Genomic DNA, 18,752 nt, shown 5'->3' on the forward strand with positions numbered 1-18,752 from the left:
CGCCTGAAAGTAGCACGAGTATGCCCAATTCACAACGAAGGTGATCAACATTTAATGTCACATTACCGACCGATATTTGTTTTACCTGTTCTATCGAAGGTGTTCCAGAGTGCCCTGAATGCTATATCACAGAAGCATTTCACTAAGATAACGTAATCAGTGACATGCCCAGTGTGGTTTCCAAGATAAATAAATCTTGCGAAGCAACTCTTCTTGAAGTCAAACATGAAGTACTAACAAATATTGAAAACATAATGCAGACATTAGGTTTATTTGTGGACCCCCGAAAAGCATTTCATTCCGTATGTCACGATGTATGAACGCGAAAACGGGAACGGTATGGTGTACGAGGTATCGTTCTGGAACTTTTACGACATTACCTAACCAATCGTTATCAGAATGTCAGTATAAATAGTGATGTGTCATCTTACACTGAAATCACAAAGGGTGCTCCACAACGATCAATTCTTGGAGCTCTTTTGCTTATAATTTATATTAAAACGTTTGTGACATCCCCGTGTACGTCTCCTCAATAAGTTATGTATGCAGACGATACTAATGTATTCTTTAAAGCTACAACTATAACAGAGCTGGAATTGAAAGTTAACAATTACCTGAAACAACTCTCTTGCTAGTTACAACAGAATAAGCTACAAATGAATTCTTCCAAAATGATATACACGATATTAGATCCTACTAATAAACCACATAATCGTAAAACAGTTATTCTTTGAAGATGCGACGATAGAGCAGGTAAAATGTCACAAATTTCTCGGAGTGTGTTTTTAGGAAGATTTGGCCTGGAACACACTCATCGGCAAAATTTCTATGGAACTAAGCAGAACTGTTGGCTGCTTATACAGACTGAGTTCACTCGTTCCTCTATAGCCAAAAAGTTCCTTATACTACGCATTTATTTACTCTCGATTAAGCTATTGCATATTAGCCTGTGCACCCCTACATTTGAAAACAGCTATAATAAACTGACAATACTGCAAAAACGAATCTTACGTGCGTTCGAGGGATATCATGGCCATATTCAAGACTTTAGAACCAGCCTGTTTTTAACTAAGATATTCTATGTTGAAGGTATTACTACAAGGTTGATTAAAATTAAACTAAATTCTGGGGCTTTACGTCCATATCCACGATCTGATTATGAGGCACGCCGTAGTGGGGGACTCCGGAATAATTTGGACCACCTGGGGTTCCTTAACGTGCACCTAAATCTAAGTACACGGGCTTTTTTGTATTTCGCCCCCCATCGAGATGCGGTCGCCGCGGCCGGGATTTGATCCCGTAACCTCGTGCTGAGCAGCGCAATGCACAAGTTGATGCAATACATTAAACAAACAAATCACAGTATATAAAGAATGTACCCTTTAATGCAACTATAGGTTCCGTTGGCACAATATGCGAATGCGAAAAATAAGAATGAATTACGGAAAACAACTACTCAGTTACGAGGTACCTTCACTACTAAATTGCCTACATGATTATGATGAAGAAATTATGGAGGGTTCGAATGAGTCATATAAATATTTTCTCGTTGCGAACAATATTGAGTCTGTCAATGAAGGCCGTAGTATAAATTGTGTATTTCTCTCCTCGATTTTCTGCTTCTCTCTTTCTTTTCTATTCAAGATACAGTTGTGTCATGAAAGAAGGTGTACCTTGAGTGTCCCCTGTCGGATTTTTGTAGTTTTGAGTACATGTTCTTTTTTTTAAATATTGCACTGTATCGCTATATTCGACTTGATTTCGGCATGCCTGTGCGATTTGTTTGCTGCTTAGGGTCTGCGTGCCCATTTGTTGTAGGAGTAAGGAGCAAGAGCATTCGTCAGGCCATATGGCCTTTAGCTTCTTTTTCGTTTTTTTGTTGCAAACAAGACAAATAAATAAATAAATAAATAAATAAATAAATAAATAAATAAATAAATAAATAAATAAATAAATAAATAAATAAATAAATAAATAAATAAATAAATAAGTATGTGAGACGGCCTTCTGCATCGTCACCGACGACGATAAATGAGTGTGTTGCACATTTCAAACGCCCAAAAGATGGCGCGGCAGTCAAGGTGATATGTGGGGGCGAGGAACCGCCACGTGATGTTGAACATACATTTATGTGTTCAGGCAAACAAACGACGCTTCCGTATGAACATGAGTGGGCTCTAATGGCGATGAAGTAGCAAAAATAATGTTTCTATACCTGTTATTTCTGCAATATAGATTTAAAGCTGTCTTTAGCTATGTAGCTTTCTTAAAATAACTATAGACATTTAATTAACTACCTTTAAGTTTACTTATCCATAGCTATGTAGCTGGTTAATTTAAAGCTAAATGTAGCCTTAATATGTCTCCTCAGTGTCAAAATAATTATTGCACTTTCTATCGAAATGTTTGGTTGCCTAAATAATTATTCTTAATTATCATTGTTTTGCTGTGAGTTCGCATCTCTCACCCTGTGGCAGCCCAGAAAAGGCTCATATTATCGACAAGTAAATAATACATAAACGACGTTTGTAGCACAGCCAGCTTGCTCCCTAATGATAAGTCAAATGCTCCATTAGGAAAAGAAAAAAAAAAAAGCTAGAAAATGAATCTCAACCATCAGACCTTTGGAATTCAGTCGGCCGAGATAGTCATAGCAGATCATTATCAGTTCTTTCAGCTTGCAAGTTAATTTAAGGGACACTAATGAATACGTGTATGATGCGTTATTTTGCGTTCATTAGACAACTTTCAGCCGCTGCCTGCACGGCTGTGAAGTAATGCGAGTGCAAGTTAACATTTCTTTATCTTTAATTATTAATTAATTAATTAACTTTATTTGACTCGCAGCTACACCAAGATCTCGGAGCGCATTCGACGCAGCGCACCAGGGGAGTTCCAGTGTCAGGTGTTTTGCGGCGGCGCCCACTGCAAGTACGAGGCGGGCGCTGATTGGCCGGCGCAGGACTGCGCCATTACTGGCCTCTACTCTCATTGGTGAGCACACGACGCGGCCGCGCATGCGCGTAGCCTGCTCAGCAATCTGAGTTTTGCTATACGACGTCATGCCGTTGCGTCGCCAGTCTCGTTCTGCTTTTGCTATGGTTAATGCTGTGCTTTTGGTTTGTGGTTAAGGTGTTAAGCTGGTGAGCAACTTTGCGTAGCGGATTTAGGTTCTCGAAATATTACCTAGGAGGAAAAACTGGCGCCACTGTGTATGCGAGTTTCCTGACGGGCGCTGTGCCGCCATGGGAATGACGGTACATGGGTGTGCAAGACTTGTGTTGGCTGGTGTTGAGCGAGGCTTCGTCTGCACAGATATGACTGCGGCTGCGCAGATATGACCTTTATAAAATAGTCGGTTCATGAAAGGCTTTTATTCACTTGCATTACATATTTCGACGAGCGTTAAGAGGAAGGGGAAACGAGGGGGCTCGAATTTTTAAATTACTACAATATGAAGTCAACTGATAACGAAGCCAAGGAAAGCATATAGAAGAAGTTATTTGTACTTTTATTTGAAGTGTACAAATGATAAGCTAAACGGAAGAGAAAGTGGACGAAAAAAGAAACTGGCCGCCGGTGAGAACCGAACCCACAACCTTGGGATTACGCGTGCGATGCGCTATACCAATTGTTTTACGGCGGCGTCTGTCCCAAACGTCCACATTTTTGGGTATTTCTTGGGTATTTATGTGTGTAACACTGGGAGTGTTTGCCAGCCAGACGCAGGCCATCGCGTTAATTTTATAGTGAGGGCAGCATTCAGGTAGCTTACTAGGGTTTATTGGTCAGCTGCCTGCTGATAAAGTTCACGTACTACGCGACGCCATCCGTCGAAAGGATGTTCCACATCCGTCGCGATGGCCCCTAATTCAGCACTTAGCGGCATCAAACTCAACGTACCGTATACGATACGTTGGGCATCACCGGGCTAACTCAAAAAAAAAAAAAAGAGGAAAGCATCCTATGTATACAGATAAAAGCAACGACGGGGATGTTAACCAGAAATATCTCTCGTCATATGAGTGATATATAAACGCATACGTAGAAGAAATGCATACATAAGCGCATACGTTCCATACATAAACGTAAACGCATACGTTCCATCTGAGCTCAACGAAGTGAGGCTATCGACAGCAAAAAACACCCTCGCGCAAAAAAGCACAAACGACCTGTTTTGAGACATCGATTGCACACCATTCGCCGAGGGAGCTGCGTGAATAATGCATGAATACAGTGTGTAGCGAGTAGAAGGGGCATTCAGCTGGAACACTTCCGAGGCATTCGTAATCATGATCGCCTGAAATGCTACCGTATATAGTATACTACGCGATGAATTCGGTACGTCTTGTATGGAAATATTTATGCCACCAATGATGAGGTTTTAATTTTTTTTCTTCTCAGTTTGCTTGCTCAATGCAACATCTCGCTGCACACGGAATGCAAATCGATGATGTGGTGCAAGTTCGCAAACACGATGAGAGAAGCGATTATACTTTGTATGTCTTCTGGAAAAGGAATGATTAATCCGGCTTGACCAATAAACATTAAGAAGTCATTACGAAGTTACGGGAAATGTCCTTGCCGAAGAGGCGGCGCGCAAGGCTCACCAATATGAAGTAGTATCGCTACTACGCCTAAGTGATGGGCGTTTTGTTTTAATAAAGCTCTGTGGTCGAACGTCCAGAGAAACTTCGTTCCAAAATAGTGCGGAAAGCTTCACATTATAAGCGATTGACTGTAACATGCAATTCATCAATACCTATGAAAATCGACTACTCAATAGAAACAATTCATAAACTTCGGATTGCCACAGCCTCTTGCTTCTTGTACAAAATAGAAAAAAACCGACAATCCTATGTGCTCTTGTGAGGAGCCTAAGAAGACAGATAATCTGCTATTGCACTGCAAAAATTATTGTACTCACTGTAAGTGGCTAATAATGAACAAGTGCTGACTCATGTTGGTTGCCTTTTGCTTTCCAGGATCACGGACGACATCCTGGCGATGGCGAGACCGAACACGGAGGCCATCTTGCGCTACAACATCATCCAACAGTTCAACGAGTGAGTACTCCTGTTGGGGCCATGCGTTGAGGGTATCGAGCCCCTAAAAGTGCAGCGTTTTGTAGGACGCGCATGCGACTACGGCACGATCACTGCTGTCCGCAAGCCAAACTGAGTTTGTTCAGCCCCTGGGGACCCTGATTTGTTACTAACAACTGCAGATGCTTTTAAACTGAAATTAAGTGAAAAAAAGTTTTCGACAGCACAGCCATTACACACACACACACACACACACACACACACACACACACACACACACACACACACACACACACACACACACACACACACACACACACACACACACACACACACACACACACACACACACACACACACACACACACACACACACACACACACACACACACACACACACACACACACACACACACACACACACACACACACACACACACACACACACACACACACACACACACACACACACACACACACACACACACACACACACACACACACACACACACACACACACACACACACACACACACACACACACACACACACACACACACACACACACACACACACACACACACACACACACACACACACACACACACACAAATTTCTCGAATAATTTCGAACACGGTGTTTTGCTTGGTACATGTATACAAACGATTAGATTGCAAGCACTTAATCTACTATAACAGTCAATCAACGATAAACAATGCTCAATATTATGAACAATGATAAACATTTGCTAGATCACTCACTCACTCACTCACTCACTCACTCACTCACTCACTCACTCACTCACTCACTCACTCACTCACTCACTCACTCACTCACTCACTCACTCACTCACTCACTCACTCACTCACTCACTCACTCACTCACTCACTCACTCACTCACTCACTCACTCACTCACTCACTCACTCTGCCTCAGCTTCGCAAGCGGAAGCACGTGATATACGTCATTATGCGATGTAGTCCGTCTTACATCATACCGCAAATAATTTTCCCGCCGTTAAGAGCCGGACGCTCCTTAATAGCAGCGGGAAGCATGTCCGGAAAGGCTGCTTCGCTTCCGGCACATACGAGTGGAGGCCACGAGAACTTCGAGCAATCAATAGACCCGATCAGCGGGCAAGACGGCACGTGGCGAGACTTGCTGTGCGCGCATGGCACTCCGTAATGATGCCGGCTTCCAACTTGCCTGTACGTGCAAGAACCCGAATAGCAACGTTGTACTTAGCGGTAAGCTTAGTCACCACTACAGCAGCAAAGTTGCCGCCGCTCTAATGCATTCCTCCGGCGTCTTTCCCTCGGTGGTCCTTTGGCACTTCCTTCATTGCGCAAAGCGGGATGTTTACACCGCTTTAATGTATTCCCTAAAGCACATTTTGTTTCCTTGTGGTCTGTTGGGAATGGCTTGCTTTATGACTAGCCTTTCAACATTATTTTCGGCATTTTTCCTTCTTTTTTTGGGGGGGGACTCACTCACTCACTCACTCACTCACTCACTCACTCACTCACTCACTCACTCACTCACTCACTCGTGTAACTCTAATGTGATTAGAGTTACACGTGTGCTGACGATCCGCCGTAGCTTCTGCGCATGTCAGAATGTCGAGGTTGCAATATATGTGTGTGCCTTACGGAATAAGAACTAGTTTAGAACAACAAAAACTGGACGTGATTGGTAGGGATTCATGTTAGAAAAAGGTAGGCGTGCATACGCGGACGTAGGTAGAGGGAAACGAACAACACAAACGAAGACTATCAACTAAAAGGTCGCACAGTGGCGGAAAAGAAGGTCGACACAAAATTTACCTGCGCATGCTCAGTAATAACAGAGCCGCCCATCAAACTTAACTGAGCAAACTCAGGAGAGGCAGCGCCAGCCGTCTACCAGGGACACACGCGGGCCTACGTGAAAGATAACTGTTTAGACATGACAGTGCATCTTTATGCAAGATAGTCGAAGGATGGCTTACGCATGCACCTACACTATTATTGATGTGCTAAGCCTCGACCACAAGACTCGCTTCTTTATTCGTATGTCTGAATAAAGCTATAAACTATACTTTCATCAAATTTTGGAGCGCATGTACAACGGCGACAGTGCAAAGATAGGTTAGACGGTGTTCCTACAGTTAAGGACCTTTTATGCTCAATTAATCTTTGATTGATACAACTGTCTGCCCGCCCCACATAAAATCGACTGTAGTTGAAAACAACTTACATGACTAAAATTATTAAATTATGGGGTTTCACGTGCCGAAACCACGATCTGATTATGAGGCACGCCGTAGTGAAGGACTCCGGAATAATTTCGACCACCTCGGTTTCGTTAACATACACCTAAATCTAAGTACACGGGTGTTTTCGCATTTCGCCTCCATCGAAATGCGGCCGCCGTGGCCGGGATTCGATCCCGCGACCTCGTGCTCAGCAGCCCAACACCATAGCCACTGAGCAACCATGGCGGAGGGTAACTTATATCACTCGTAAGTAAGCGCTCGTTCTGTCGGCTTCGTTGCTATTGTTCCTACTCCACGCCCGCATTTTCGTATTCATTAACATGTACAAACTTACCCCACAACTATATACCTTGCAGAGGCGACATTGCATAATGCGCACACGGTCGATTCAGTGCAGTTTCTTGCATCACCCCCCCCATTTTCTTGCGTGCATACCTCTGCGTCAGGCCAGGTGGTATACTCGAAATGATAACGAAACCGAGACAAGTAAGCGGGTGACAGCCCTTAGTACCTGACGCAATTTCGGCACGAATTTGTAGGTGCGCTTCCACGAAGATATAGACTTTTCTATCACCATCACGCACACGCGGCGCTTCTACACCCCTTGCAGTAGTATTACTAACGACTGTTACGCGCCTCGCCGAGACTGTCGCAACAATGCGTACACATATAACTTCGAACGCAGCACACTCAGGGGCCATCCCGGCAGATGAATCGATAGAACACGTTCGTGAGTGCATGCTGTCGACCGAGCGCGTGCCCGATTCAATGACGACGAAGGGCAGCAGCGGCGGCGTCATCATCGGTTTATACGACACGTCGTTTGTTTCGTCCCGCTTTCTTCCTTGTGTTGTGTTCTGTGCACTGCCCCCCCTCACTCCCTCCTTTTTCAAGACAGCATGAAATGGTGGTTTTTCTGAGCGCGGTGAAGAGGCGAGGAAGGACTTTGTTGGGGGGTTACTTGAACTCGGGTCCTGTCGCTGGAAAATTGGCAGGTAGATTGAAGATAGGAAGGTAAGGAGGATTGGGAGAAAGGGGGAAATAGAAGGGGGGTACTCGGCGGTTCGGAAAGGGGGGAGGGGGGAGAGCTAGACGCCGTCGGTTTCCTCGCAGGAAACACAGTAATCGGAAGTGACTTTGGGACTAGGCGGCCGAGGCCTGCTTGCTGGTCGATAATTTTCGCCCGAGCCATCATTCGTGAGCTCACGCCGTCGCTTCTTGGAGGAGAAAAAATAATAATAAAAATAAAAAATACGACAACAATAGAAGCTCGCGCTTCGTCTTGCCGGCCGCTCTCGTGGCAGTAGCCTTTTTTCCCAGTCGATCAATGTCGCCGGCACGGAACAAGGATGTCCACTCCCTCCCCACGCCTCCACCTTTCTGTGTTTGCCACGCCGGAGCAGTCGCGGCTTTGGGCGAAGGTCAGCAGGTCGATCTCCGCAGTTGTTTTCTATCTGTTTCACTTTGTTTCAAACTTTCTTCCGACACTTATTTTCACTTCTTTGCGGTTGCTTTACTCCTTCTTCGGGAGTTCCACCGAGTGTGCCGCCAATGTTTTGAAACCGCTGCCTAATCGCTTGCGTCGAAAGGGCATGAGTGACCGGACTTGGAGACTTGTGTTTCGTCTGTGTTCAGCGATAACTTTATTATTTATTTCTGAAAGATTCACGACACTCTAGGAGGGCGGAGGCAAGGTGCAACTGCGTGAGCAGGTTACGCGGGTCGAAGTTCGATTCCGTGCCTGCGGCTATTGTACTCGATATCTCGCCATCGTCTACGCCAGGACATATCTGCGTCTCAGATTTTTGGGTGCGTGCCGAGCATTACGGCTTGTGATACTTTTTTTTTTATGTCTGCGGCGGATGTCTTGCCGTGCAATCGTCTCTCCAAAGAAAGCGAGCGGGTTATGTGATCGTATCCTGGCTCAAATTATACGAAATAATCGAACAAGCGGAATCAGATAGCCGCAGGCGAAGCCTTTCAACGTGTTCCCCCGCTGGAGAGTACTCGCACTGTAAGTTGTAATAGACAATTTATTTGCGCTGAACTTATTGCCAGCGGCCTGGTAGGGCACTATTTCTCAAACCATATCCGTGGTTCTACCCGTACGCTCGGGAGAGTTGGGGAGTAGTGGAGGCGTGGTTCGCAAAAGCGAGCTACGTGTGTGGCAATATGTAAATCATTCCAATAAAGCTTCGGTTGTTAGCACTCAAGATCTTTGTTCGTTGCTCCGGTATGCTTTGTTGTTCGCGCCGTTTTAAACCGAGGCTTTCCTTGGCTACTCTTCTGTACTTGGCTTGGCTGCTGTCTGCTGCTGGGTCTGTGGGTATCTCCACGGATATATTTGCGCATATACGAAAGTTACACGTGCGTCAAATGAAAATATCAGTAAACTGGATTATACATAACCCGTCTGTGCTGACCGGCAATATAATGACAGTAAGCTCACTTGGGGTCTGCGTAATAAAGCCAGAAATAGATTACTACGTAAAACCTGGGCATATAGCGTCAGTGCAACAGGGGTCTCTAATGCAAACCGACTTCTCAATGAAATAGTGCATTGGATTCAACAGGTTCTTTGCTTTACTTGATTTTTCTTTGATTTATTCATTCTGTATGTGCGAGTGGGGTGTGCGCGTACTCTTGGCCAACCCGCCTGAATGGGTGTGACACTTTGACGCAATATGCATACAATCCTTAAATGTAAGTAGGCTTTTTTTTTCGCTTGGTTTGTCACTTGGCATAGCATCATAATGGAGTTAAATATAATCATGCAAGTCCGTTTCATATACACACTGCAACATCGACTTATAAAATGCGTTGTCCATAATCCATCTGTGTCGCACTTCTCTTTATAGACACACCTGTCATCGCCATTGTCGTCTCAACTGTGTCTCCTTCACTTGTGATTCAAATATGTCTGGCTTTATTAGCTAGGTGATCAATGTACTCGTATTTATATAACCGCATTTAAAAAAAGTTTTCAATAGTTCTTATGAAATCTGTTGTTCCACATTGCTGCTCGAACGTTTCTCCGTTTTTGGGGCCAGTCAAGGTGCCATGAGCAGCTTTTGTTTCTCACTTACTCACCGCAACACTGTATTGTACTTGTTTCGTGGAAAAATACACATTCATTCAACCCGCGACCTTGTGCAGAGCAGCAGCAGATCTCCACAGTCGCTGCGACACCACCGCGGCGGCGACTAACAGCTGAAGGCAGTGCACACGCCACATTCATCGTGCATCGAACATAATTCCTCGCGTGTTTCAGGCTGGGAAGTCAGAGACACACAGCAGTCGACATTTGTGTAGGCGCATTTATTGTACATTTCATTATTAGCATTATTATCATTATCTTCCTTCTTACTTCAACTTCTACTGCACGTACTCAACCTCCCTCGTGCATCTTGTTTCCGGGACACGATGGCCGGACTACCGAACAGCCACGGCATTCGGTCCATCTTCAACCTGCAGCTGCCCGGCGAGCACGCCCACTGCGGTAACCCGCTCGAGAGTGGAGGCTTCTCGTACGACCCGCAGGACTTCATGGACAACGGAGGTATACGCATATATATCTATCTATAGCACGTACTGTACGCGCGTGATGTCCGCGTATGGAGTAATATGCGCCGCGTAAGATCTCTCATCCACGAGGCGCTAGCTGTAGCGACCGAATCACGAAGAAAGCGCGCACAACGAACTCGCCTTGTTCGGTGGCACGGACGCTGGTTGGCGTGCAGTGCTGGCCGCGTGTTTCACTCAGGATTGTGCGTAGAGATCCAGTGACTACAAGGAGCGGCAGTGTAGCGCTATGCACTCAAGCTAACATCATAAGGAGAACGATCTGGGCTGTATAGTTGGTTCAGGTTGAGAGAAGACGTTCTTCTACTGGAACGATTAAATGAACGCTTACGGGAACAGGAAGGACAGAACAACCACTAGGCTATCAACTAGTCGTCTCTTGAATCATGCGCGCATGTCAAGACTCGTTGTAGACATTCTATTTCTAGTCGCGATGCGGAAACAGATGTTTGCAGCAACAGGCTTTTGCCACAGTATTCGCAAGAGACTGAAGGGGAGATTTGTGAGGCGTATTGCATAGCACGAGAGCGCGATAAGCGTGTGAGCGTGGCGTCTATTTCCACGTTGCAAGGACAGCCGAAATACTGCAAAATACGCTAAAATTTATGACGTCACAATGATGTAGCTTCACAGTAGTGTGGTCGCTAAAATTGACAAAATGAAAAATTCGGCCCTTATAAATAAACTTTTTTCTTCGCCAAATTATCGCTGCTGACGTTTTCGGCAATTAAGAGTATACTTGACGCGTCGAAGTGGACGGGGATATTACAGAATGCACCTGTGATTCATATACAAACTGTGAGAATGCTGCAGAAAGCATATGGGATTATAAAGTTAATGAACTACTTCAAAGCTGGCCTGTTTAAAGTTGAGAGAGAAGAAAATGCAGGAAGTATATGCTGAATCTACCGAGCCACCACTCCGTTTCCTAAGCATGCTTGTAAGGTGATGTAGCTTGACGTTGTAGTCTTGTTTTTTTTTCTTTATAGAAGGCGGTGACAGAAGGCAATATACTTGTGCCAATTCATGTAAGCCCAATGGCCAGAAAAGGGTTCACTATGTCAATCCGTGGCTCTCGCCTTTTGAATGTGTCCTTGCTTCCCACTAATTTGAACAACCGATTTTGCTATTGACTCTCTGCTTTAAGAAGCCGCGGACGTTTGTCTACACAATGTTAAAGACAGTGGCATTGTAATCCTAACAATATATTATATTCATCTCGGAAAACTAACGCCATTATTGGGGAACAATTCATACAGTAACCCGGACATGAAATATAATGTTATTCGACTACACAGAAAGAAAACTGAGCTTCCCCTCTCCCCCCCCCCCCCCCCCTCCGCCCCCGCTTCTTCCTCTTAAAAAATACAGAAAAATAACACCAAACCTCTAAGCCTAAGTCTAGGACGGCTTGAGAGACGGTGCTAGTGCGCAGTTCCGGTTATCTACTCATTATGCCAGAGATTACGGTTAGAGAAAAGGTCATCTTCCAGAAGCTTAGCGTAATAGGGGCTGATTGAGCGACGCTCGTCACGGACGTCTGTGCGTTGCTCCGCAAAACGCGAAGCGGGCGCTCAACACGGAACTCCAGGGAAAAAATAACCACACCTACGTTAGACTGGATTGCTAAACCGTGATCGAGACTCTCGGACGAAGCAAAGTAAACGCAGGGGTCAAGCGCGAGATGATAGAAAATGCGCGACAGAATTCGAAACAGATTGACCGGACCAGCGAGTCCGGACAGCAGCGCTGAGGCGGACCAATTGCCGACCGCGGTACACGCATGTACCAGCACCATCACTATACCGCCACAATCTAATTACGTTGGGTCCGAAGGCGGCCCTCGACGTTATTAAACTGCAGCGGCATCGAGAAAGGCGAGTTACGCAAAACTATCACAACTTATTCGCAGACAGCCTTAGGTTCACAGAATTAAAGCAGAGGTTAAATTGAAGTAGAGGTTCCAGTATAGCTCCTATATCAGGCCGCAGAAGCGAACTGTTTCTACCGCGGTAAAAAAAGAAACCGTGGTACTGCCGTTCCCGAGAGTCTAGAGACAGCGTTACACTACATCCTAGTGAGCGAACAAGCAATCAGTGTCGGCGGACGATCGACAACAAAGGCAGCTGCTTCTGGCCACGAACTCGATTCATCTCCGCTGGGGCAGCAGGCGTCCGCTTTCGGTCGTGCACGGCTTCCCACAGCGATGAGCAGGGGAGAGGGGGAAACAGATAAGAGAAGATCTCCTGCGAGGAGGTCGTTATAAGCCGGAATGGATACGCGACCCTAATGGACTCCGCATATATAGTGTCCGGGGCTAGACGCACAATGCTCGGCGCGGTTGTGTATAACGCATGCACCGACCATATTGCCTCGTCTTGGCGGGTCATGTAAGGGAGCGAGTGCGGCTTTTGGAAGAATTGCTTCAACGAGAGAATGAGAAAGAGAGAGAGAGAGATAGAGAAAGAACGCGTTTATGTGGGTTACGAATGTACCGAGTCGTGCAGTATAAGGCTTCCGGATGCTGATTAATTTCAGGACTGCGAAGATCGCGGCTTGAAAGATGCTGAGCTGTGTGCTGACGTTAGGGACGAAGGGGAGTAGAAAATGAGCTTTTATGTGGCCCGGTGCTGAAGATATCGTTAAGGCGTGATCAAGAGTCGCGCCCTCAATATGACCTAGCGGCGGGTTTGCCTGCGTGCCCGTTTGAACACCCTTAACAGACGTCCCCTCGCAGTGAGCAAAGTGCTTGGACCGTGGTTACGCTCTAACTAACAGAGGCATGCCGTCAGTGCCTCTCACGATATTTTTGTGCACACTAATCTCACGGGCTGCGTACGAGTGACATTACGTCTTTTTGCCTTCTTTAACATTCTGCTTCTTATTGTCTACATGTCGTTGTCGTATACTGTCCTTACCACGGACAGGCTTATGTGCTAGTACATATATGTGCAGTAAATATGTACACACGCGAAAGGGCTCCTGCTCACTGCCCCACACAAGGGGTGTGGATGATCACTCCGCACAAGTGATGTATAATGGGTGACTGTCCCAAGTAGTGGACCATACTTCCGGTTGTGCCAGTATATTGACACTATTTGTGTGCTTGTGACTTGTGTTCGCGTGTCTAGCTGTGTGCTAATATTTTCTTCTTATTTGCTTTCTTTTTCTTCTTTATTCTTGTCTGAGTAAGGTATTCGGTGGTTTTGGGATAATTGGCTTGAAGATGCGCCGCTGCCTAGTTTTCTTCGTTACGAAAAGAATGGTTAAAAGAAACTGAAACAAACAGTAGCAGCGCAGACGATATTGTGATTATCAGCAAAGAAAACGATTCGAAGAGCCCGCGCAACTAGTTTTGCCACAATAATGTCAATAAATGTAAAAACATGTCATCATAGCGGTGGCGCATTATAGCGTCATAAGTGCCGACATAGACTCACCGCCGTACAACAACCCTTATTGTTTGTCTTCTGTTTACTTATTTTTTCTTTAATGGCGGCGCAACAGTGACGCTGCTCGAAGTGTCGACAAATATTATTGGAAATAAGTCAGATCAACATTCCGGTGCTTTCGGACTTCGAAGCACCCGATTACCTTTCATTTCGACACTGTATATCTATGGTGTGCGCTTAACGTACCACATAATATTTGAGCTGATACCCTTTCCCTTCCATCAAGGGTCATCATTCGCACACTCATCATTTGTGGTTCTCTTTTTTTTCTCCCTCCTCAACGCTCACTACTCGATGGACTGAGCAGTCTTCTTCTACAACTTCGGATGGTAAGCACAATTTCCGAATAGCATGGTTTCTTTTGCCACCCTTATAAAAGTTCAAAAAAAAAAGAAAAAGAGACAGAAAGAATGATAATCAAAGGGCAAGAAGGTTAACTAGGATTGATCCCGGTTCGCTACCCTGCACTGGGGGAAGGAAAAAGAGTAGGACAACATTAAGAGAAAGAGGTCAAAGCCAGTGTTGGTATCGCCAATGTGCTGAAAATTCTTAGCACTGTATCGCAAGCCGTCACTCAGTACGGTTGCCTTCAGGAATCACAGCAGCGCTTTTGTGGCTTTCTTCAAGCTTCGATACGCGAAGCCATGGTAACGGGATCATGTTCAACGAGAAATGTCTTTCGTCTACTGTTTTAGAGCTATGCGCAGGTCACGTGACGCCTTTCATATTCAAAAGTTTACACAGTTATCATTGATTATTTGGAATGTCATTTAGGAAATTACAAACTTACTTCAATGTAAGTAATCCTTATACCGATGATATCGAGGAAGCAATGGAATAGCGTCATCACGTAACGTGTTGTCAAAACAGGCAGGTCGTAACTAGAAGAACAACACGTGGTGCTACGGGTGAGTGGCTAGCAATGACATTGGGGCACAAATAATTACAAATCGCAGCGGTTCGCAAGTGCCCCAAGAGAAATCTTTACTTCTTGTCATTTACGATCCCTTTATCGATGTACTATGCGAAACAACGACCGAAACAGCGCTGGTGACAGCTTTGGCGTAGTCCATTATGCTCTCCGCAGAATATTTACCAGCTGACGTACTTTTCTGAAGAGCTGGCTGATGGAACGCCCTAATTTGACCTTCAGCGCTTTTAAGCAAACCAAACATAGTATACCTGTAAATACAGAAAAATGACCACAGCAGAATAGTTAGTTGTTGGATTAGTTGGGCTTTACTGTCTGTTCTATTTTTTCCGCACGACTTCTGCGATCCCGTTTGCAAGACCGCACTAGTTTCTTCTGAGTATTCCAGTATCTAACGAACAAGCAACGGCTGATTGCGAGGGCCCAGGACGCGGCCCGAGCTCAAGGCATTCTGGAATGAGGACGCCTCTCCAAAGCTGCATTTACATATTAAAGATGTTTATTCTCTCTCTCTCTCTCTCTAACGAATGGAAAGAACTATGTTCCACAGATTTGTGACGTTTTCTCAATGAGTAAGGTAAAATTATTCACAAGTCCAGTCCAGTATGATCAAGGCGTCGTTTGTCGAAGCGGGAACATTAGCGGAGGGGATGATCGATGGTCTCTTCACATGTGCACTGATCGCTGAAGAATGAGTCAGCCATGTTAATGCGATAGCTGTATGAATTAGGGAAGGCTATACAATGAGCCCCGCCTGACAGAGTATCGTGTTGCATTGTTCCGTGAAGTTTGGTGGTAACTGCAATCGCGAATGACTTATCGAGGCTGCAGAAGCGACGATTGGAGTTGTGCGGAGTTTGCCATTTAGCCAACGTGAGATTACGCGCGAAATGACGAAGCTGTCTTGCAGCGTCCAATATTAATAACGGTATAAGGAGTGCCGGCGCTCCAGCGTGGACACATTGGACATAGTTATCCGCAACGTGGTTACAAGGATATCACAATATCCCTGCAGCCACTGAAATAAAAAGCCGGCAGATCCTACGCCCTGTGTGAATCGATGTTATGCGACGCAATGTGCGGGGAGCCTACCAAGTTAACGAAATGACCTTGAGAGCACCACTACGTGGGCGACTGTTTCATGACCTACATGACACGCATGTCATGACATATAATTTATGTTCGTCATAGACTCTTGTCATAGTATGCCAGTTTTGGTACATACCAAGTTAACGAAGCGACCATGAGAGCACCAAGACGTAGGCGGCTAGATAGATAGATACTGCCAAAGTAGCAAATGTTCGCCAAGAAATGCATCGCATTTAAAAACATTATTAATATTGTCCGACGGCAGGATTTCGAACACAGGAACTCTGAAAGAGAAGCCCGATTTTAAAACCATTACGCCACGGACGAAAGCCTCGAAACGCGACGTAAAACGCCCTTACGAATTTATCGCGGGCAAGCCAGTGCATTGAGACGCTTGGCGCGTTTCGATTTGCCCACCTCGCCAAGCTGAACCGTTGTAATTAGTAGCGATTGCGCGTGTTCGCAGCGTCTTCTGCACTTCGAAAAGTATACATTGCTCGGAAATTTACTGCAACGAAGGCATATGAAGCGCAATAAACAAAGTCACAAGAACGTCTAAATCCACAAGCACGAAGATCGGACAAATTCACGTACTTCTGTGGTCTCGTGTGGGCAGTTAGCGTCGGATTGGCCTATGGCGCCTCGTCACCTGAGGATTGCGGCTTGCATCGCCTACTGCTTGGCTTGCGATGGCATCACCTAAGACAACTGCTGCGCTAAAAGGCGCAGAACGGCAACAACGTCACCGGGCGAATCTCGCTTTGCTCCGGCGAGAGACACGCCAGCGTGAAGCAGAACGCCTTCGTGCGTTCGCGGCGCACGGTGCGAACTCTGCCACTGGCATTCCTGCAGCTGTGCGCGTCGCAGCTCGATTGGCTGCCGTAGCCGCTAGGGAGGCGGACCAGAATGGTCGCACCTTCGCCGAAGCCACTCGCCAACAGGACGGCGCTCGCCAACAAACCTGCAACATGGTCGCCGGCCCGCAAATCGTGCGCCTTTCCCTGCAGCCGACCATGAGTTCACGAAGCAAACATGCAACAGCTTCTGTGAAGACACGTTTCACTTTCGTGTTCTACCGATTCCTATTGACAGAGGGATCAATCATAATTCTTTTTAAGTGCTGCCTGATAATCGTAGAATACATTTGCGAGCTGTGTATTTTCCGAGATAGTCCACCACAGCGCGATGAGCGACGACCTTAGATAACGCTGAATGTTGTGATGTGGGAAGTTTTATACGCGACGAAGACCGATCGAACTGGGACAACAAAGGTGTCCGTGAAACTTGCCGAAACCGAAGCGTCCGTGCCAACATAGATTAGGTTAGGATGTGAAGTGTATAAAACACCAATGTGATTTGCTTGAGAGCCGCTGAGGACAGGTTATGCCCCGGCCGCGTATATTGAAAATATAGAAGCCACAGCGCCTAGAAGCGACAACAACATTCAGAGACAAATATTCTTGGACCATATCCCACGCGTCGCAATGCCTGCATCGATTACTAAGTGACGCTGGCACTGCCGTTTATGAAGTCGACTGGCCTCAATGACCGATGACACGTAGGCGTGATCGAGAGCCACACGTGTTCGCACTGCTAGTGCCTCGTCTCCCTCGCCTTTCCTGCCCCCTTCTTTTCATCCCCTAACTCCCATTCCTCCTGCGTAGGGTAGCAAACCGGACGCGCGTGTAGTTGGCCTTCTTACATTGCCTTATTTTCCTCTTCATCCTTCTAAAAGCGTGGTATATACGTCTGTCAGTCACGGTGTCCCTATTTGTAGCCACAGAAACTGAGCTGCGGGTCACGTGATGCTTCTGCTCACCCACTGTTACTCCAGATCACATCACAATGCAGCGTAGCTGCTGCACATGACCGCTGCACATGACGTGCACATGACGTGATGCCACTGGGCCTCGGGAGGTTCGACGTGACGCGTTCCGGCCACGATGGTGAAGTAGTAGTTTATCATTCCTCGTGATGACTGCAGCCAGTAATTACCTTGTACATGTGGTTTCGACCGGTGGTCCAAAATCTTTCTCATAAAAAACTGTCAGCCCTTCCACTGGGGTGGAGATGGAAGACCAGCGAAGCTTTACTATGGTCGGAATTATGTATTTCCAATTATGACTAATAATATGTGATGGTGTAATTGGTTATTTGAACTCTTAAAGAATGAGAAATATATATGATCCGGTGGTTTTCATTTATTCAGTGACCACAGGGGCCATGGCCTTATGATACGGTACACCACCATAGGGCGTACGGCAAAGGTTGGCATGTTCTTCATAAACACGTCACCAACGCCGCGCGCGTTCCGTGCGAACGCGGGCAAAACGCCGCCGCCGTCGACAACAGTTGTGCGCGTTGTTTGTGTGATCGCACACAACCGCTGTCAAAACGCTG

The 18,752-nt window shown here is 46.0% G+C and overlaps 1 protein-coding gene across 1 annotated transcript in view; it reads left to right on the forward strand.

Annotated features, from left to right (window-relative positions):
• Positions 1–18,752, forward strand: part of LOC119431010 (protein tyrosine phosphatase domain-containing protein 1-like) — a 100,798-nt gene that overhangs the window by 49,913 nt on the left and 32,133 nt on the right. The window contains exons 2-5 of the mRNA XM_037698480.2: positions 2,848–2,994; positions 4,986–5,066; positions 10,742–10,857; positions 14,640–14,661. Coding sequence (XP_037554408.1) covers positions 2,848–2,994; positions 4,986–5,066; positions 10,742–10,857; positions 14,640–14,661 — 366 coding nt within the window. The remainder of the gene's footprint in view (positions 1–2,847; positions 2,995–4,985; positions 5,067–10,741; positions 10,858–14,639; positions 14,662–18,752) is intronic.

The sequence above is a fragment of the Dermacentor silvarum genome, chromosome 10, assembly GCF_013339745.2.
Source record: "Dermacentor silvarum isolate Dsil-2018 chromosome 10, BIME_Dsil_1.4, whole genome shotgun sequence".
Taxonomy (NCBI): Eukaryota; Metazoa; Arthropoda; class Arachnida; order Ixodida; family Ixodidae; genus Dermacentor; species Dermacentor silvarum.